The sequence below is a fragment of the Canis lupus genome, chromosome 5 (genome assembly GCF_048164855.1).
Source record: "Canis lupus baileyi chromosome 5, mCanLup2.hap1, whole genome shotgun sequence".
NCBI lineage: Eukaryota > Metazoa > Chordata > Mammalia > Carnivora > Canidae > Canis > Canis lupus.
The window spans coordinates 65,310,904-65,332,724 of NC_132842.1; the positions used below are offsets into that span (position 1 = coordinate 65,310,904).

Sequence of the window (21,821 nt, forward strand, 5' to 3'; positions counted from 1 at the left end):
AAGGTTGCTTAATGTTTTTTGGCTTTTTTTTCTTTTTTAGATTTACTTATGTGAAAGTGAGAGACAGAGAGAGAGAGAGAGAGAGCATAAGCAGGAGGGGCAGAGGGAGAGAGAACCTCAATTAGACTCCATGCTGAGCGCACAGCCCGATATAGGGCTGTATCTCATGGCCTGAGCCGAGACCAAGAGTCAGACACACTTAACCAACCACACCACCCAGGGTTAAAGGGTTAAAGGGTTTTTTTTAAGGTATAAGGTGTAAAGTTGAATGATCTGTTTCTGACTATACAGACACGAAGCCTGATCAATTACACCATCTCAAAACTGGAAGAAATTTCATAGCGCATTCGGCAAGAATTCTCCCCAAGTAGATCAGGTCATATTACATGACCAACTTCTGCTTAGAGGCTTCTAGTTTAAACCAGGTTCTCAATCATATTATCTAACCCTTCCAATGATCAGAAAGGGTTTTTATTCTCCCACTGAGGTGGGAGATGAAAATTTAGTAATATATAAATACCACTCCACACTCCCCTACTTTCAGAAATAAAAATATTTAAGTGTTGTTTTCATTTGGGGGTAAGAAAGGATATTCTATTTAATAACAATACCAAAATATAAAAAGTCAAGTTCCAAAAAGCATCTTGAAGCTTATATTTATATCTTCATAACAAACACAGCTTAGAAACTCTGCCTTATATTGATATATATAAAATATATATAAACACAAGAAAACATACCTGGGATGATATCATTGATGTGCAAGAGAATTGTACTTTCAACACTTGCAAAACTACACAGCTGCACTCCATCAAATCTGCCATCCCAATTGCCAATAGGATTATCCTAGAAAGTAAGTAATAGAATAAAATTTTAAGCCCTTCTCAATAAAACATGAATATGAAAATCTATATTTTCCAGAAAAGGATCTTCCCAAAGATTTTACACTGGCCAAGTTTATTTCTCCTAAAAGAAAAAATATATATATCAGAAATAATTACCACAGTAATAAAGTTTTTGGTTTGTTTTTTATTTTGGTAAAAATGAGATCCAAGAATAACCAAGTTATAGGAAGCCCATAGATGAGCAAGAAATTGAAAGTAAAACCCTAGTCTATATGGTAACACCCATCTTCATAGGAAGACATTTAATTTTTTTATGTTCCAATGTTGCACCACGTAGATCAGTGCTGTTCACACAGCTAGATTAGGAGATGGGCCAGTCAGACAACTGCCCTGAGCACCACATGAACAACAATGGAAATAGATGAAAAATATTGCATTGGCCAGAACTTTCCTTTCAAAGAGCACACTAGAGGGGTTTGGAATGTACACTTGCACAGGCCAACTGAAAGATAGAGGCAAGAGGAGAAGCTGATGGGGAAAAGTTCTAGGCAGCCTGCCCCAAATAAACAAGATGATCCTGACTGCCATCTAAGGAGGGGGGAAGGCCTACAGGGCTTTTACCAAGTATGAGGCCCAAATGATCTGAAGCAAGAGAAACTAACCATGACCAATAGCCTTCTTTCTCCAGCCCCTCTCCACCCACCTCACACTCTCTCCTCTAAATAAATATTAAAGGTGTGCTTTATCATTAGCTATCCCGAGGGGCCCACACATTTTATACTCTGGCTCTAACTTTTTACATGGCAAATGTTCAGCAAATGTTTGTCTAAACAGTAATGTTTGTCTAACTAATGGGTATCAAACAGAATTTCCCAGAATTTCTAAGCACAAGATAAATTTATGCTAGAACATTCATCCCCTACCAAAAAGTATCCCTGAAGAGAGGAAAAAATAATCACTAAAAACATCGTGAGTACAAGAGCCTGTTAGTCACAAACTGTCCGAACTCATTCTAGTGTTTAATAATTCTGTATGAGTTACTTCTTTCTACCTAACAAATTCTTATCCATAGTTCCAATCTATGATAAACATCTTCTTCTCAGGCTCTCTCTTCTCCTCTTCTTAACATCCACAGGTAACATTCCACTTGCCATATTGGGATATTTCCATTATGAACAAATATGATTGTAAGCTAACGTTAAAAATGACACAAAACAATGAACAAAAGGAAAAATACTGTAGGATTCCACTTATATGAGGTACCTAGAGAAAAGGCAAATTACAGAGACAGAAAGTGGAATACTGGCTACCAGTAGAATACTAGCTGAGAGGAGTGAGTAATGGGGAGTTAGCATTTAAAGTACACAAAATTCCAGTTTGGAGTGATGAAAAGTTCTGGAGAAAGATAGTGGTGATGGTTGCAAAACAATGTGAATGTAATTAAATGCCACGCAACTATAAATTTAAAAATGGTTAAAATGGTAAATTTTATGTTACATATATTTTACCATAATGAAAAAAAGAATTTTTGGAGTGAGTTACATCCTAAGGAGATACTTTTCCTTTAAGAAATAATGTGTTCAAAAAAAAAAAAAAAAAAAGAAGAAGAAGAAGAAGAAGAAGTAATGTGTTCCTCCTCTATGCAGGTATTTTCCATACATGATTTTTACACTATTCATTAAAATCAGATAGGCCAATAGGATTTTGCAAAATATTATAAAAAGAGAATCACAGATTAAGGGATTAAAAACCTTTCAAATAAGGAAAAATAAGACATAATGTAATACATTCGGGTGGTTTGGTTTGGTTTTTTTTTTTTTTTTTTCTGTTTATTGGTCAGCTATCATAGAGCATATTTAAGGATTAAAACATTATTCCAGTTTATTCAAATTGGATAAAAAGAGTAAATGTAACTCTCTAGACTCCTGTCCCATATACTGATATGTTCCTTTACCAAAGATAAATTAGAAGATGTTTTTTAAGTTATTCCAAATTAGTCCATTTTAAATATTCAAAGTGTTTAATTTGTACCTAAAATTGGTCATAAAACTAATAAGATATATCCACAAAGATAATATTCTCCAAAAGTTTCTTACCATGTCCACACCAACAAAATATCCTAAGCTTTCTTTTCCTGGCAAGACATCACAGAATATGACTGTGCCAGACTCTATAGTTTCTCCAAGCTTCAAAGAAACTCTGGAGTTTATTTCCAGAGGGGGAAGTTCCATCTGCATTGTGTCCCCTGGACCTGCATAATCACTTTCCAATCCATTGTCATCATCTTCTAGGATTTCTAGCTTGTCCAACGCAACAAATACTCCACAGTCTTCATCGCACTGAAAAAGTTGTTTCCCTTGATATATCCCATCAGTGAAACCTTGGCCGCGACCTTCTTCCTAGTTTTCAAATGAGAAGGGACAAAAATGATTGATAGATAAAGAGATGGAGAAAGATGATCCATAAGAAAAAATGATCCACTCTGGGGATTTGGGGGAAATCACTGGGAAAATTCTAAATGACACACACAACAAATAGAATTATTAGCAGCTGCTGCTCAATTTCCAGTGTCTAGAAAAGAATAAAGAAGAAGCTGTACCTGATGCTGAAATATAATTAATTAATTAATTAATTAAATTTACATCATAATTCCACTGTGGGAGAGCCTGGCTAGATTCTGCACTGTGATTTGAACAATAATTTTGTCATAAAATTTGATCACTTTAAAATAATGATCATGTTAGCTCTGCTTACTGAGAACTTACTATATGCCAGCCACCACGCTAACTCTTCAATCAGTGTATAACAAAAATACTTCAAGCTATGTACTGGTTTCACTATTTTACAGATGAAGAAGCAGATTTAGAGAAGTAGCTTGGTTAAGTAATTTGGCAATCCATCTAGTAAATACCATAACTGAGATTCAAATCTCCAATTGTTTTACAATCACTGCTTTAAAAACTTTAATTACTAATAAGGCATGAAATTCTATATACAAGAATGTAAAAATGTAACTGACATTTAAGTTCTTGAGAATTAATATTAATTTCAGAAATGTGTCACAGAGTTCTTGGTTCTATCTTCAGGAGAAATAAATTCCAAGATGAGTTTCACATATGTCATGAGGGACGACTATAAGCAAGTTGAAATTGCTGGACCTTTTTAAAAATCTTATAGCTACATTTCATTACTTAAGAGCACACACTACAAAAAAACTGAGAAACCTACATATGCTAATGACACAAGGTAATTAATAATTTTGTAGGATAATTCAATTATAATTGGTAGAGTTCATTTTTAGCACACTTAAAATTTCTAAGATTTGAAAGCCTTGAATAATTACATGATGTGTATTTCCTACTATAATAGGTCATTTTTATAAAGTTTTCAATGTATTATCTTTGCATCATCTCAATTTATCATTAGAAAGTAAATCCTAAGAATTACAAGCATCAAAATTACAGATTTCTAGAAAAACTTCTTTATTGTATTTAAGGGGGGGGGGGAATACATGTGTGCATACAAATATACACAGAAACACACACACACAGAGCTCACTAAAATAGTTTATCAAACTTACCAGTAATTCTACTCCAAAGAATATTCCCGACACTGTCCTCTCTGCTAATAAGGGTCCTCTGAAGCGCACAACTCCTGGAAATTTTTCTTCCCCAGATCTCAGCTGTACTTTCACAGGGCAGCCCACATCTATCTGGAGGCCTTTACTTAGTCTGTTTTTGTTCTTAAACAGGCTGAACCTCTCTTCACAATTGGTAATTGCCAAAAGCAATTCTGTGAATTTTTCATTTATTTCTACAACATCCTTTTCATCAACAAAGAGAACTGCATGTGGTTGCTCTAAAATTTTTAATCCAATCTGATTTTTCTTGCCTTTTGCAGAAGGAATCCTCGAGTGACCCACAGAACGATCTTGGATATACTGTCCTATACTCCCCTTTGGTACTTTAAGGAGCTTTTGTGTTTGTTTGTCTGTAACACTGCATTCTTGAAGAAGCAAATAAAAAATCCGCTCTTCCCAGTAGGGTGAAGTAACTTTTTCTTGGCTCCATAAGCCTGAACTCATTGTGACATTAACTCCAAAATATTAACTCAAAAAAAAGGAAACTACTAAGTTTGTAGTAAAACCGCAAAAGATAAATTCACTGGCAGTCCCAAAGCACGTTTTTAGCAATTTGGTGTCCATGCTGTAAAAAGACAGCAAAGCAAAATGCCTAGAGGACAAGCAAAAAGAAACTTTACACTTTATTCTACATGAGCTAAAATTAAGATTAAAGACTTAAGATCTCATTCTATTAATAAAAACACACACATACGTGAAATACTTCCAAAAGTACCTAAAAAGGTTAAAAGACATACATTATTTGTATCTATCATCATTTTTGCATCTTCAATTAAGGAGATCCAATTGTAAAGTATCTTCAAACATAATACAATAATGTTTGTTTCCAAGGCAATGAAATTTACAAAATCAAATTCTAATAACAGATAACATTATATACATATTTAAATATATATGTGCGTGTGTATATATATATATGTACATTTTTTAAACTTTAAAAAGTAGCATTTTTAATAGATCCTGCCTAACTTAAATGAATAAGTTGCTGTATTTTGGCAAAACACACATAAACCAAAAAGGCTGTTACTTCTGTACACACAGTTTAAGTAAAAAGTTACCCCCACCATAATTATTATGATGAACATCTTCTATTAAAAAAATGATGAGTCATATTCTGAAACTTTAAGCACAATTCATATCTGTGTTCCATATTTTGATAATGGATCATTTATTTACTCTATGATCCAGTTTCATTTTCTTCATCATGTACATTTTGTCCTTAGGCAAATGTTAATCATATTAATCAGAGCCATCATTTAATTTCTCAAAATTTCAGTCAGATAATATAAATCTGATTATAGCAAAAGTGTCTTTAAAAATCAATTTTGTATGGGGCAGTCTGGGTGGCTCAGCAGTTTAGTGCCACCTTCGGCCCTGGGCATGATCCTGGAGACCCGGAGTCTGAGTCCCATGTCAAGCTCCCTGCATGGAGCCTGCTTCTCCCTCTGCTTGTGTCTCTGCCTCTCTCTCTCTCTCTCTCTCTGTTTCTCATGAATAAATAAGTAAAATCTTTTAAAAAATATCAATTTTGTAGCCACTAAAACTTGGACTACATAACAAGGAACATAACTGTAATTCAGTAACAAAACATTTTTATACCACAATTTTAACTATGTTATACTAGAAAGGAATACAAAAAGATTATTTCTTTCTCAGTTTCAAATTTTCATTTAAAATTTTTACAATACTAATCTGTCACAATTAAAATAGCCTTCTCAACCCTACTTTAACCAATGGTTAAAAATGATACAATTTCATTAAATCAAATGAAGATTTAGTACATTATCTTAATTATTTTACTGAAAAAGAAAGTTCTTATGTATTTTCTGTCACATGAACGTGGCCACTGGGTTTCTAAATACAGTTACTTATTCCATCCTTATTTGGGGGGGGCCCACAGGGAGAGGGAGAGAAAGAGAACCTCAAGCAGGCTCCATGCCCAGCACAGAGTCCAGTGCAGGACTTGGTCTCACAACCCTGAGATCATGACCCGAGCTGAAATCAAGAGTCAGATGCTTAATTGACTGAGCCACCCAGGTGCCCCTCCATCCTTCTTTGAGGTAGAGGTATCCATTTCCATTCTGAGTAACAACAGCAGTTGAGAGTAGCATCATATTTATCCATTTTATTCTGGGACTTTAAAAATAAATATTCCTAATTAAAGAACCAAATTAAATTTAATAATTTAACTTAATGACTAACCTGGCAAATCTATACAAGGAAGGTTATCATTAGATAATGAAGTACTCCAGAATTGGTCAAGTTTTTTATACAAATCTGTCCCTCTACAACCCAGAACGAGACATGTAAGTTACCCAAGACAGGATAGAGTTTGGCATCCCTTTAAACCAACATTACTGAAATATCTACACAACATTCAGTAAAGGGACAGAGTTAGTGTAAAGTAGTTCTCTCTTTCTCTCCTTTCTTTATAATGTGTTGTCTTAATTCCACTTGAGGGCACTATCTACTTCAGCAGGAGTAGAATCAGTTTATATTTGCCACTTACATAAGACACCTGTGGAAACCCCTATCTTGGCATCATTATAAACAAAACCCCTCATGAAGGCTACCCAGTCACCCAAAGCCTTAATTTGGCTGTATTCCTCTAAAGTACCAAAATGAAGTATTTGTGATTTCTGAATAAACTTCTTCTCCAATGTCAACAAGGAAATATGCTTTTCTAGATCATCAAATTATCAATATGAATGTAATTTTCATTACACCAAGATGTTTGTTACTGTGTTCAAAGGCTTGATGTTATACTTGCTGAGGTCCTCTGTCTCCTTTCTATAGATTTACAGTACCTGGTTTTCCCTTGCAATCAGCCATTTTCTGTGGTTTTCTACAGTGTGCATTTGACTCATTTTATGGCCTTGTTGCTTTCCAACTTACTGTTTCTAATCAATTCTGAGAAGCCAGGGGATGAAATATGTCTTTGTGTTTAAAAAAAAAAAAAAAAACAGCAACAATAGCTCAAAGAAGTATGTATAAATTCTGAATGGCCTTTAGGAGTAAAGCGCAGAGGCTTTACTGCATGGACACTGGGTTACTTTCAGAAGGTTGAGATAGTCAAAAAGCAAATTCTAAAAAAGTGAGTTGCTTTGTTCTCTTTATAAATGTATTTAAATATTTTTGGTCAAAAACTGCTTTTCAAGTATGATGATTCTATTTAGAATTTTTAAAAATTATACCTTCAAATATTAAAATTAAGAACATCCTTGAATCTTAATATTATATACCCACAATTCCTACTCTATTGGGTCTCTAGCTTAACAAGTCATGTAATGATTTTTATTTTTTTATTTTTATTTTATTTTATTTATTCATGAGAAACAGAGAGAGAGAAAGAGAGAGAGAGAGAGAGAAAGAGAGGGAGGTGGAGACACAGGCAGAGGGAGAAGCAGGCTCCATGCAGGGAGCCCAATGCGGGATTCGATCCCAGGACTCCAGGATCACGCCCTGAGCCGAAGGCAGGCGCTAAACTGCTGAGCCACCGAGGGATCCCCATGTCATGATTTTTAAAAAGGCCACCATGATATATTACCAAGACAAAATTAGATTATTATATGTAATTCATTAGGATGCTATGTTTCATATGAATTTGGTTACAGAAATGTTTTTTGCTAATCATTTAAGAGAGTATCTACAGAAACTTTAATATGTAACTCCTATGGTTTTAAAAAAAGGGGTGGAAGGCAATTTAACAATCACTATTAAGAACCATATTTTATAGTGAACACACAGAAGCAGCTTTGCTCTAACCTGCATTAGCACAAGGGGTAATGGAATGAGTTTCAACTCAATAAAAGCGGGGGTCATGTTAGACCATGTTAGACCACTAAAACAGCCAGAACAAAAGTTTATAAAATATTTAAAAAGCATTATCCAAAAATAAAAAGGCTGTGCCTTTCCTTTTTTAGAAAGCACAGATTAAGAAAGAGTAAGTTTGGAATTGCCATATTAAACACTGATTCTCTTGATTGCAACAGATAGTTAGAGAAAGGTGAATGGGGAACTTTATGACTCCAAAGCTATACAAGATAATAAATTTAATGATTGTGAATATCTCACATACTGCCATTACAGCAGAAACAGGTTAATAAAGAGACTTTACTCCACCATAGAAATAAATAGAACGACTACGTTCTTCTTTCACTGGAATATGCGTAACAGTTAAATTAAGTCTTAAGGACGCCAAGCAATAAAACCTAAAGACTATATGGGAAAGATTTAAATGACATTGTCAATGAGTTCTTTATCAATCAAGGTTTGTTTATTTAACATTTTTGTGCACTCAGCACGGTGTTAGATACTAAGAGGTATGACAGATTTAAGATATGATAACTGCCCTACTTTATGTTCTCTTACTACCTTTCAGGTCTAATTGGCTTAAAACTGCCTCTAATAGTATACTTCACTTTGAGTGTAAATATATCACAAATGATTCATCTAAATGCCTTCGTACTTATCTCAGACTGGAAAATTGAGTGATTTCGAATATCCCGATAATTACTCTAAACACTGAGTGAAGATGACCAAAGAGGTGGAGTGCAATGATATATTTAACCCTAAACCATACCGGAAGCCTTTCTTTTGACAACATTCGAGAAGAGGGAATGGTTCAGAGTCACAGAGATTCTGAAAATATTTCTGGTTATCTGAGCTTGTTGAGGTTCTGGATTCTGAACAAACAGGAGTTTAACTGTATTAAAATAAATTCATTAGACCAAGACAGAGGTTGAAAGACAAATATTTATCAGTGTTCTGTCAATCCAATAAAAAAGATAGTCAGGAAATATGTTTTATACAGAAATATTAAAGGTCAGAATCACCACATTCTAAAAGATAATATATAGTACAGATGAACAGCATTAACTACGTACAATTGACAACGGTTGTCTAGAAAATGCAATGTCTTTTCAATTCTCAAGCTATCAGGTTATACTATTCAAAGAACCTCACTACAGAAAACAAAGATCGAATTCAAGAACCTTTTTGCATCTTCTCAAATATCCCGACTTGTTCTAAAAACCACAGGAGGCTACCTAAATCAGAATAAAACTTACAATACTCAAATACTGCCCTCAATTATAAATGGCAAAGAGACAGGAAAGTCATCACAAATACCAAAGAAAGAAGACATACAGGACTTTTCCCAAAAGCTTCTGGATAGTTAGAATAATCACCGTTTTAAGGAATAATCTCTGTCACTAAAAGAACAAGTTGTTATACTACTGAACAGCTACCAACAGAAAAACAGAGATTCCATGATCAGAAAAGAGTCAGTTTTATCTTTCCCCACATTCTAACTTGCAACCCAAGTGCACGAGTCATCAGTCCCTAAAACAAGCGGGATTTATACAATAAAAAAAAGAGTCTGGCTCCTGCATATATATTCATGTATATTCATGTATATTCATGGCAGAAGAACAAGGAACCCTGCAGTCTCCCTAGGGTTAAACCCAGCCCCTCCACTTCCAAACCGGGAACTCCCCAAGCCCTTCATCTTGTATCTCCCATGCCAAACCAGTGCCTCACGCGTGATGGGCATTCAGTACGTGCGAAACGAACCAACAATTTGGTTAACCCAGGTGAGAAAAGTGAAGATCAAAATGCCATTTCCTCATCCTAGGTGTTGAAGTGATCAAAAGCATCCTCCAGGTTAAAAGGGGGGGGGGAAAGTATACTATACTACTTCTCAGAATAAATGAAGTCACAGCTAATGTTCATCCTACTGCATTGTCACACACGTGGGAAGAAACAAATAAAAAATTCACAATCATAAAAACAAGTTGTTTTTGAGGTTCACTTGAAACTGGTTTCCTAGACCTTCACACCATGTTCGATGCCTATAAATTGTAACTGATGAGGATACCTTGACAAATTTAAGGTCAAAGTGTGGAAACCAGGAACAAAATACTAATCGTTTGATGAGCAGGGTGATTTTCCTTTCTCTCTTCTTGTGATAAAGACTTCCATTAAGTCAAGCAAAAAAAAAAAAAAAGAAAGAAAGAAAGAAATCACAGTCGAGGCGTGCCAGACCACAAGAGATGACTGCTGCTGAATGATGTTTGTTTTATGTAATACAGCCCTGGTCTCATCAGCTCTTCGCAAAAGTTATCATCCACAGGAAGGCTTCTTCACGGGAATAACTGTAAGTAACATTTTGCAGCAGAACACTGGAGAATGTTCTGGGTGATGCCGACATTCACAGTACACGAACTTCCACAAGAAATCGCAGCAAGTCATTTTCTCCCAATACTGTTCTCGCTCAAATCCACCCACTACCCGGTGGGGGCCTGGCAGCCTAATGCTCGGGGCCATTCAGTGTACTCCGGGCGTGAGGGGGTGTGCAGAACACCAACCCTTGAATGAACACCCTCCCTCAAGGCCTGGATTTTTTTTTTTTTTTCCCGGAGCCAATGACTGCAAAAGGAACAGTCTTATTAAGATCTCTATTAGCCCGAATTCAAAAGCGAGGCAGGGAACGCTCCTCCGCGGAGCCAAGGACACAACTTTGCAGGGAGACCCGGGAGAGGGAGAGGATGGGGGGCAGGGACGTCGGGGGCTGAACAGCCTAAAAGGCTGGGTGGCTGGAAGATGACAACCACCCTAAAACATGCAAATGCCACAGGGTGGAATAGAAAAGATGCCAAGTACATGAATAACCGGGCAGCTGACCCAGCCGAGAAACAAATCCAGGAAACACTATCTTCTCTCAAGACTCCCCAATTCCCCCCGCCCCCGGGGCAGATCTTCAACACGATTACAAAGAAAAACAAAAGGAAGGAAAAGAATACCTTGTTTCGACAGAGCGAGCGCACCTTTCAACTAAAGAACTCCGGGTCGTAGGAAACCATCCTCACCCTGGAAAGGGGGAAACTGAAAGAAAAAGCAGAACACGCCATTAACGAGGCCAGAGCCCCGACTGCCTTTCCTGGACGGGAGCCACCAGCACCCCGAGGCCGAGCGATCGAGACGGACAGCCGGGGCTCTCGGGGCCGTCGGGGGCCGGCCGGCGGCCCGTGCCTCAGTTTCCCCATCTGTAAAGGTCTCCCCCGCGGCTCCCACGGCAGGTCCTCTCTGTTCGGAGGTCCCGGCGGCGGCGACCACGCTCCCCCGGCTCGGCAGCCCTCTCGGGAAGCCGGGGGCGGGGAGGGGTGGGGGGGAGCCCCGGGGGGGGAGCCCGGGCTGACGTCAGCGGGCTCAGCACCCCGCGGGCCTGGCCGGCTCCGGGCCAGGGCAACTAACGGGCCGGCGCCGAGGGCCCGACGGCCGCGGCGGCAGCTGGAGGCGCCCCGAGGCCGGGGAGGGACGCCTGGGGGCGCAGCCGCCCGCCCGCTCGCTCACTCACCTCGGCGGCCGGGCGTCGCCCCTTCCCGGGGTCGCTAGCCCGCGTCCCGGTCCGGCCCCAGCGCCCCACACCCACCGCCTTAATATTTACCTCCGACGCGCGGCCGCGGCGCAGCCGAACCTGCTACCTGGGCCCGCCCCCACCTGCCCCGCCTCCGAGCCGCCCCGGGGGGGGAAGAGGGGAGCGGGGGGAGGGGCGGCTGCCGCGCTGGCCAATCACAGCCCGAGACCCGTCTCTGTGCGCGCTCTGATTGGGCGGCCCTCTGACAGACCTTCCTCCAATGGCTGCCGGCCCGGAGCCGGCTGAAGGGACTTTCCGCTCCGTCAAGCTCGGTCGAGCCAAAGGGAAAGCGGAGGGGGGGGCGGAGCGGGGGAGGTGGGCGGGGAGCTCCAGCTGATTGGACAAAAGGCTGCGGGTGCCGCATTGCCATTGGTCGGCACCGGAGCCGGGGCGGGGCGCTGGGCTGCTCGCCGCTGCACCTCCCAGGCCCGGGTCTGGGCTCTTGGCGTAGCTGTCAAAACTCCTGCAGGGAGTTTGGGACTGGGGTGACGCGAGCTGGGCGCAGGATTTCAAGATTCCACGAAAAAAAGCAAAGCTTTAGAATCAGACTTAAGTTTGAATCCTTTGCGCTTTCAACTGAGAGCCTCGTGACCTGAGGATCTCGCCACCACGCTAAGCCTCGATATGCTCATCTGTAAAATGGAGATAACCGTCAGCACCTGTCCTACAGAACTGTTGTGAAAGGCCGCGGGTTGAGTTCCCGACACACCGCCGGAGCTCAGTCATGCTGAATCTCTTCTCCTCCCTCAGAATCCACCCAGGGACCTCTGCTGTTTCGAAACCTCTGTTGCCACCTATCCCAGTTTGCAGGGAGGTCTCCCTAGGGTGGCGCGAGGAAGGGATTTCCACTCGCTGCCTCACTCGGCTCTGCACCCCTGGCCACCAGCCAGGACTTGGGGTGTAGTTAAGGATCTCTCAATTAGAAGGGAGGTTTCAGATTCCCAAAAGTGCTCAAAATATTTAAGGAAGTGCTTTTTATAATCAGTCCCAGAGCCTTGCAGCATAGCATGCCTTGCTGCACTGGATACTCCTGTTAATTAATTCCTTCTCCTTTGACATTTTAAATACCAATTATAGGAGAAGGTGATTAATACTGAGGATAGAAGAGGTATGTGTGTGTGTGTGTGTGTGTGTGTGTGTGTGTGTGTGTGTGTTTAATCATGAGAGGGAACATTTCCCCAGTGGAAAGTGACATTTCTGAAGATCTGGGCAGTTTAAACCAGTGAGCACATAAAAGAAGTCACATGAGTGATCGCTAATAGTACTAGTAAACGGGCCACCCACCTCCCTTGCCATAAGCACCCAGGATGCAGTGGACAGCTTTTGAAAACCTAAGCCTCAATCTACTCTTGTCTCTCCTTAGTTCATCCTTATGCTGGGTCCCAAGCTTCCTGAACCACAATGCAGTAGAAAGCAATAAAGAAATCAACAGGCCTGGCTCACAGTGTGGCCTTCAGTGATACTCTTCCCTCCCAGATCTAGATTCTCCAGTAAAGTCAGGAGGACTCAGAGGTCATCGTCTGGCTGTCTGGGCAAGCAATTCAGCCTGAAGACTGTTTTCGCTTGACCTATACAGTGAGGAGGAGGAGGGAGAAGTAGAAGTGCAGTGGGAGGGAAAGAGTTTGAATTGAAACCTTTGAGAAAAGGCAGGCAGTCTCCCCTTCCCCCACTCGCCACACTGCTCACCATTCCCTAGTTTATTCTCACGGCACATTTGTCTCCTTTATATTATCTCCTGGCCCCTATAGGCCAGTTTGCCACCACTGAACTAGGACATCTTCAAGCCTTTTCTGATGGTGGTGTTTGGTGCTGCTGAGCCCTCTGCTTCAGTGGGGCTTTCTGCTCTACCCATAGCTGTCAGAACCCTCGCTCTGTCCTCCTGTGACCCATTCCTTGAACCAGACACTGTCAAAGCCCGACTTCATTCAAGAGATAGTCTCCCAAGCCACGTCTGATAAATAGGGCTTATCTCATTTACCATCTCCTATCAATTGGTAATGGCTGCCCAGGACTTTGTGTTGAAAACAATTCTAAAACTCTGTTCAGGCTCTCGGGGTGAAAGAGATGTCTGCCAGGGGATAAGGTGGGGGAATAGTGTCATGGTGCAATTATTTGCAATTCTTGATATACCAGCCTCTCCTTTTACAGACAAGAGATTAAGGTCCAGAGAGGGAGAATAACTTGTCCCAGGTCACCTAAGAGGTGAGCTGAGTGAGACCCTGATTCTCCTGATTTCGAGTCAGGACTCTTTCCAGCTCTGTTTAAACAGATCCTCCAGCTGAAATGCCTCTCCCCTCTACCTTCCAATCCTCCCTCTGTTTCAGGCCTAAGCGAAGTCCACCTTCTTCCAAGGGTCTTTGCAGAAAGCTCCAGGCCCTGCTTGTTCACCTCTGTGTATCCACCACCTGACACAGCGTGTTCCACTCAGCCCAGCCAAGATTCACACAACTGCTGGTGGAGCTACCGAGCAGGTACCGAGACACACAGAGGGAGAGGAGATCCCACCCTTGCCCTCTGGCAAGGAAGAGCCAACCTTAAATGACTAGCTACAAGATCACTTACTGAATTACGGAGGGCGGAGGAAGCCCCAGAAGGAGAACTGTTCTGTGCACACATAAATGGTGGCTGGGCGCTTGGGTTAGGGCGGCCTGTTTGAGGAAGTCACCTGTAAGATGAAGGAAAGATGACTAGGGGCAGAGCGGGGGAGGGAGCACTTTAGCAAAGGAAAGAAGACTATGCGTGACGTGTTGAAGAAACTGAAAGGGACAGAGCACAGTAAATGTGGGCAAAAAGAGCCCTTGAGGCAGAACCTTGGAAGCCAGGGTCAAGTTTTGGTCTTTAACTTAAGAGCAGGATCCCAAGGAAGGGTCTTAATAATTTCACTCTGATTCTAAACTGTTGTGCACATAGCTCTCATTATACGCAGCAGGAACCCAACAAAAAGCCATTGAATTGAAAGGAGCTCCCTCCCCCAAGAGCTGGAAATCTGATCGCCTGGTAGGGACCTGTGGCTTGGACTAACACCTAGGCAGGACCCAAACAAAGCTTCTCAGCAGCACTAGTAATGGTTAGTTCTTCGGCCCCGCCCCATGCTCCCCAAATGGCTACCACAGGCAACCTCCTACTTCCAGCCTCACCAAAATCAGTATTTTATATCCTACTGCCGATTCAACTTCTCCTCCTGACACAGCCAAAAGTGAGCTCCTGACACTCCTCCACTCCTACCACAGTCCTGCCTTTTCCCTCCCAGGAAATGGCAATTCCAGTAGTTCATCCAGCCTCCCATGCTTCCAGCCAACTCTCCACCCCTCCTGTGAATAGGAGCATTTAGAATAAGCTCTAAACCATGGGGCTAATGAATAAGCTCTAAATGATGGGGTCAGCTGGACCAGGCAGCCTCAGAGGCAGGGATACTGCACAGACTCTTTCTCCATACAGCCCAGTGTGGTGTTTTAATCAATGGATGAGTGGAGAGTCCACCGTACCAGGGATATGCTTGTCTTTTGGCAGTTGGGGTATGGGGGGAGGCTCCAGGTGCTACTGAACATTCTGTCTGGGGGCTTTTACTCTGGTCACCCAAAAGCTCTTTTTGATAAGATAAAAGGAATTACTTTAATGATCTTTACCCTAATCCTGCTGAACTATAAATCCATGCTTCCCCTGTTTGAGCTATTTGCTATTATCAATGGCAAATGATTTATTTCTGTGTGATTTGAAAAACACACCCACAGAGAAAAGGGTCTAATGCTCTTCATTAGGACCTTTGTGCTGCATCTGGAATCCCACTTGGGACAGTAAATACATCAGGAATGATGCCATGTGGCAGGAGGCCTTCCTCTCTTAGGAAGGAGACACCAATAGTATTGGGGAAAAGGTGATTCATTTTTATAATCTTCCCCAACTTTTATGTTCTTCCTCCTTTAAGCAGGATGACTCTCCATTCGATTAACAAATATTTGAGCATCGACTATGCATTAGGCACACTCTAGACCCAAAGGACTCTTGTTCTCATGGCTCTTGTGCTCATGGAGCTAACTAACATTCTAGGGGAAGGAAGAAACACATGTATGTCGGGTGGTGCATACTGAGAAGACACTATGAAGCAGGGCTGGGGAGAAGAGAGTGGTTGGGGACTGCTATTTTAGGTAGATAGTTCAGGCAAGGACTCCCTTGAGCTGACACTTGAACAAAGATCTATAGTAAATGAGGAAGCTAGCCATGCCAATGTCTGGGGAGGACTGTTCCTGTAAGAGGAAATAGGCAAATGCAAAGGTCTGGAAGCAGTTTGCATTATCAAGGAGCCATCAAGAAGCTGTGTGGCTGGAGCACAGGGGGAGGTGGGGGGGGGGGGGTGGCGGTGAGTGGCAAAGGGGAGGACAGTGAAAACACGGGGCTGGGCCAGGCCAGCAGGGGACTTTGACTTTCACCCTGAGCCAGATTGGGAAATTCTGGAGAATTTCAATCAGAGCAGTTCCTCATCTGATTTACCTTTTCACAGGCTCACGCTGTGGGGCAAGGGCAGCAGCAGTGAGGCCAGTTAAGACACTGATGGCAGTAAGCCCGGCAAGGGGTGGGGCCCTAAGGAGGCCCTTGTTTGCTGGAGGTGGGGGATGTGGAACTGAAGATGTCAAGAAAAAAGTTGTTCCAAGTAAAAAAGGGAGAGGAGGGATTTTCAGGATGAGTGATAAGGGAGGGGTGATGCTTAGGGGATTTTGGATTTCTGGACTGTTCCGGAAATGATGATAGATGAGATGATATTTAGAGGAAGGAAAGGAGGAAGGAAGGAAGGAAGGAAGGAAGGAAGGAAGGAAGGAAGGAAGGAAGGAAGGAAGGAAGGAAGGAAGGAAGGAAGGATTAAAGAAGAGAAAAAATAAAACAAGATTCCTTAGATTCTGGATTGCCATCCGCACAGCTGCAGGCTCTCCCCATGTAATTCTCCAAGGGGAACTGCCCGAGATGGCCCTGATGGTCCTCACGACCTTGCTGTTCACCTGAGAGCTGCCACCCAGGGCCGGAGCCTATGCATTCCCTCGCCTGGGCACATCAGAGGGTGTGCCCCACCGCTCTGTGCTTCACCCGCTGGGCTGCACCCATCTCCTGAGTGGGGATGGAGGCGTGAAGATGTGTTGGTGCAATAATGAAATGATGCTGTATGTAGTCTCAACTCAGCCTGCTTAGAATGTGATTCCACCTCCCACACTTCTGCGGGGTATATTCATTCCAGTATCTGGTTTTGGCGCTATGTTGGGGGGGGGGGGATGTGGGGGGGAGCACTCAGATTGACATTTTTTTTTTCTTCTAGGATGATGGTGAATATAATTAAAGTCTGAAGCTCCTTTAAAAAATTATCTTGCTGCTGGTACCTTTTTTTTCCTCTGCACATAAGAATTATGTATTCTCAGCCACAGATCTGGAATGTGTCTGTTTCTGTTCTGGAAGTGATTTCTGAAATCTGCAAAGTGATTATTGGAAGTCTGCTAACTTGGTTGCAAGTTACCTGCCCAGGCCTAGAATGCTTTTGGTGGATCTGTTGGACTTTGGAAATTCAAGAAGCTTCTACTCTGAGCTCTGACAGTAAGTCCATATCCAGGTCCTGGTGGCACCCTTCCCTGGGCCCTCTTGAACTCTTCTTTCTCCATAATCTCTCCCTGGGTTATAACATCCAGGCCCAATGACCCCATTCCCCTTTAGATGCTGAGGACACCCATGCTGTTAAACCTGGCAGTGACCTCTCTCATGAGCTTCAGACTCACAGCACAACTTAGTGTCTTCACTGGACTTCACTTAGGTGTCCCAAACTTGACAATTGAAACAAAGTCCCTCCTGCTTCCACACTTGTTCCCACCTGACTTCCAGAGTGCTGTCCCCAGTTACTCAAGTCAAAAATCGAGAAGCCTTGGGACACCTGGGTGGCTCAGCAGTTGAGCCTCTGGGTCCTGGGATCCAGTCCCACACCAGTCTGCCTGCAGGAATCCTGTTTCTCCCTCTGCCTATTGTCTCTGGCTCTCTCTGTGTGTCTCTCATAAATAAATCTTTTTTTAAAAAATGAGCCTTCAGTCTCCCCTCTCCCTCTTCTCTCATCCATTCCATTTGTAAACCTTTGGGAATCGATTCCTAAAATGTTTCTCTCCATCCTCTTCTCTCCACCTCTGCTGACACCACATTAAAACAGCCAATTGCCTCTCACCCACAATAGCTCCTCAGTGGTCCTTCTAGTTTTTCTGCTCATCCCACCCCTATGCCTTACAGACCCTTCTCCAACCAGAAGTTGGTCTTCTTTAAACATCATTGGTTCATGTTGTGACCCTGCTTAGAACTCTCCAATGGCCTGCCATTATTCTAAGATCTAGCCCAAACCTTGGTCATATGGTCACATGGTCAACCCAGTGCTTCATGAACTGGCCCTATTTACCTCCCCGAACCCATGTAGTGATACTCACCCCTTAGCTTGCCTTAAACATACCATATTTGTTTCCTGTGGCTGCTGTGACAAATGACCATAAACTTGGTGACATAAAATGATACAAATTTTTCTCTTACAGTCCTGGAGACCAGAATCCAAAATGGGCTAGAACCAAAGAGGCAGCAAGGCTGTGCTCCCTCTGGAGGTTCTAGGGGAAAATCTGTGTCCTTGACTTCTCCAGCTTCCAGAGCTACATGTCCTGGCCCAGGGGGCCCCTTCCTCTACCTTTGAAGCCAGCAATCTAGCATCTTACTTGGGGTCACACCACCTTCTTCCTTCAAGTCTCCCTCTGCCTTTCTCTTACAAAGTCACCTGTGGTTGCAATTAGGGTCTATCTAGATAATGTAAGAAACTCTCCCCATCCCAAGATCCTCCTCTTAATCACATCTTTTATTATTATTATTATTATTATTATTATTATTATTATTATTTTGAGAAAGAGAGAGAGCTTGAGAGGGAGAGGGGCAAAAGGAGAGGGAAGTAAATCTCAAGCAGACTCCCTGCTGAGCACAGACCCTGGCAGACGTGGGGCTTCATCTCCTGACCCTGAGATACTGACCTGAGCCAAAGTCAAGAGTCTGATGCTTAACCAACTGAGCCACCCAGGCACTACTTAATCACATCTTTATAAAGTCCCTTTTGCCACATAAGGCAACAGTCAGAGGCTCCAGGAATGATGAGCTAAATATTTGGGGCCATCACTCAGCCTAGTACACATACCAAGCTCTTCCCCATGACAGGGTCTTCGTGCAGCTCATCCACAGTGAACAAGACCCCCCACTCTTGGCAAAGCCAGCCCCTTCTCATTTTGGGGTCCCAGCTTACGGGTCTGTGACCAATCCCCAGTTTGAAGGTTCCCCTCTATTTTGAACCTTTGTTTCTTTCCTCCCTACCACTTACCACAGCGGACCTTATTTTATATATCTTCCAGTTCACTAGTATCCTTCCTGCCTCTCCTCCCTCCTCAAGTGCCTTGAGGACAGGGATCATGTCTGTTTTGTTCATCCACCGACGGTCCTAACATATCTGGCCAACACATCACTGACGAATGAATTTAAGGAAAATGAAATTTACAATCCAAGACGCCACCACACGAATGGACTGCTGCGTATGGTCCTCGGGGAAAGCAAGCCCATCCATCTCCACCTTCCTCCTAGTCTTCTGTATCAGAACAGTTGTCTGGACAGAAACTACCACCACCACCGAGAGCCCACGGAGATGCCGCAGCCATTTAGTGAGCCAGGCCCACGCAAAACATTTCAAGGGAGCGGATCTCACTTCAGTGAGTAGCCACCTGAGCCCTTGCTCATTAAATGCAGTTGAGAATGAGGTCAATAAGGCCTACCCAGGAGGCTGCCCACTGAGGAGAGCTGTTCTCGAACCTTCTCCATCCCTCCCCTGCTAAAGACTCTTGCAATCACTGGGAGAGAATCAAAGGAGGCCCAAAGACCTCCTCACACTTGCCATTCAGCCATGTGGGGCACCACAAGGCTCCTCCCTGCACAGCCTCAAATTTCACGCAGGGTTAAACCTTTCTGAGCCGAAGCCCAAAGGGTTTTGTTCGCAAGCCCATTTCTAAGAATTGCTTTTGCCCCAAACAATAAATTTTCTGCTCAAAACAGCATTCTTCCCCCTCTAAGTAGAAAATTGTGCTTTGATATTTGACAACATTCAGGAATGTTCGTTTTGTTTTGTTTTGTTTTGTTTTTTAATGTTTGGTCACAATGAAGACAGCTTTGGGGACTCCACAGATTTCTTCTCTGTGACTATTTACAGCATAACATTCATGGTTGTGTTTTTTACAAAAAAAAAAAAAAAACAGAGTGAATATAACAAAGCGGTTTATAAATATTAACCAGTTATCCCAAACAATAGTGTTTAAATAATAACACTTGCAGAGCACCTGAGTTTACAGAGGTTGAAGCCTCACGCATCATTTGGAGAAAATCCAGAAAAACATGTGCCTTGTAAGGAAAAGGCTTTGATTTTGCCCCTGTAAACGTTTAATCCATAACTTTAAGTCACATAACACTGGACCGTCTCTTATGCATGTCTTTTGGAAGTCGGCTGTCAGAATCCAGCTCCCAGGCATCAACAGGAGACCTGGTGGGACTGCTCAAAACTCTGGCCCAGACTGATCCTAAAAACTGCATTCTGGTGGGGAGTAGTTTCCAAAGGCTTAACTGAATGAAGACTAATTGACTTCACTGGAAATGGAAGTGTGTGTGTGTGTGTGTGTGTGTGTGTGTGTGATATCAGCTGTAGCATGGTCTTATTTTTCTTGACAATCCAAAATGTCTTGGGGAACAAATGGCTGTCATGTGTCCCCTTTCAATAATGTCTTAAGTATTAGGAAGGATGGCAGGTAAATTAGAGCCCTTCCCACTCTGCGCAGGTGTAGGGGTGGGGGTAGGGGTGTGGTAGAGGGAGGCTCAAAATATCAAAGCTGACGACACCGGCATTCTGAATCCTTACTCACAAAGGAAGTGCCAGGTGCAGGGGTCCAGGATGGGTGGAGGGACAAGAGGTGGGGAACGGCCTGGATAGATGACGACCCACGAGTTAAGACAGCAGAAAGCTGCTTCCTGACTCCCTCTCCTCATTGTGAAGCAGGTGGAAAGGGGCCTCTCATATGGATCTAGGTCTCTACAGCAACAGGCACACGGTGATGCAGTAACACCCATGGGCCCCACTGACCCGAGTCAGACCAGCTGCAGGTGGAGAGGAGCTGGCCCTCTTCTGCATTCCATGGACGGAATCTTGGGAACAACTGGATGCAGAAGTAGGCTGCAGAAATGTTCACTCTGAGGGGCACTGTCGCTCCTTCGCTCCTTCTTCTGCCAGAACAAAGATGACCCACTGTGCCAGCCCTGCCCTGGGCAGGATGCAGCTCTGCGTTAATGGGCTGCTGCCAGATGTAATCCAGCTTCTAGGACCCACACCCACAGCCTGTTCGCAAACAAACTGAGATAAATGCTGGCCCCCCGGCTTCAGAGCAACAGTCTGGTGTCCTTCTGGCTGAGCCTCTCCATTTCCTCCAAGGAGAAAGTGTTGCCTCGGAGCCTAAAGGGGGTAAAGCAAAGAGGGGTTTCGATGAGCACTGAGCCAGAGCGGTACTTTTCATTAGAAGCCGCTACTTTCTAAGCCCCAGGCCTAAATGGCCTGGCCCCTTGAGCCCAGCCACAGCCTTCCCATGTGGGTGTTAGCTCGGTCCACCGGTCCACCAGGTGGCTCGTGAATCACTGTATGTGATGAAGCAAGCCTCCGTGACTCTGCAGAGAAAATCCACACCAGACCCAGCCGGCCCTGACTCCCCAAGGCCAGCGATTCTTTTTAAGGCAACAGCAGAATCCATCAAGAATGCAGTGAGCAAGCCGTGATGCCCTCCCATGCTCTGCCAACAGGCAGCAAATAACATCAGAACCCTTAAAATATCAACCTGATCTTGGCTTCCTT

The 21,821-nt window shown here is 43.1% G+C and overlaps 2 protein-coding genes and 1 long non-coding RNA gene across 14 annotated transcripts in view; 1 reads left to right on the top strand and 2 right to left on the bottom strand.

Moving 5' to 3' along the window:
* Positions 1–12,008, bottom strand: part of CYLD (CYLD lysine 63 deubiquitinase) — a 67,838-nt gene extending 55,830 nt beyond the window's left edge. For 2 of the 6 annotated variants that reach the window (XM_072827087.1, XM_072827089.1), the window contains exons 1-5: positions 11,933–12,008; positions 11,289–11,370; positions 4,426–5,077; positions 2,942–3,244; positions 741–846 (exon numbers count right to left, since the gene is read on the bottom strand). In XM_072827087.1, the coding sequence (XP_072683188.1) occupies positions 741–846; positions 2,942–3,244; positions 4,426–4,929 (913 nt within the window). In that variant the 5' untranslated portion in view covers positions 4,930–5,077; positions 11,289–11,370; positions 11,933–12,008. Of the gene's footprint in view, positions 1–740; positions 847–2,941; positions 3,245–4,425; positions 5,078–11,288; positions 11,371–11,842 lie in introns of all 6 variants that reach the window. The other 4 variants (XM_072827086.1, XM_072827088.1, XM_072827091.1 and 1 more) reach the window with 3 other exon arrangements.
* Positions 12,009–12,267: 259 nt separating this feature from the next.
* On the top strand, positions 12,268–19,982 carry LOC140633032 (uncharacterized). 2 transcript variants are annotated; one of them, XR_012030674.1, is made up of 4 exons: positions 12,268–14,104; positions 14,227–14,373; positions 17,305–17,476; positions 19,297–19,982. It is a non-coding gene; the product is annotated as an uncharacterized lncRNA (long non-coding RNA). The 2 variants fall into 2 exon arrangements; XR_012030673.1 differs by having other exon boundaries at positions 12,268–14,373.
* Positions 19,983–20,049: 67 nt separating this feature from the next.
* Positions 20,050–21,821, bottom strand: part of NOD2 (nucleotide binding oligomerization domain containing 2) — a 36,443-nt gene continuing 34,671 nt past the window's right edge. For all 6 annotated transcript variants that reach the window (XM_072827094.1, XM_072827093.1, XM_072827092.1 and 3 more), the window contains one exon: positions 20,050–21,428. In XM_072827094.1, coding sequence (XP_072683195.1) covers positions 21,356–21,428 — 73 coding nt within the window. In that variant the 3' untranslated portion in view covers positions 20,050–21,355. The remainder of the gene's footprint in view (positions 21,429–21,821) is intronic.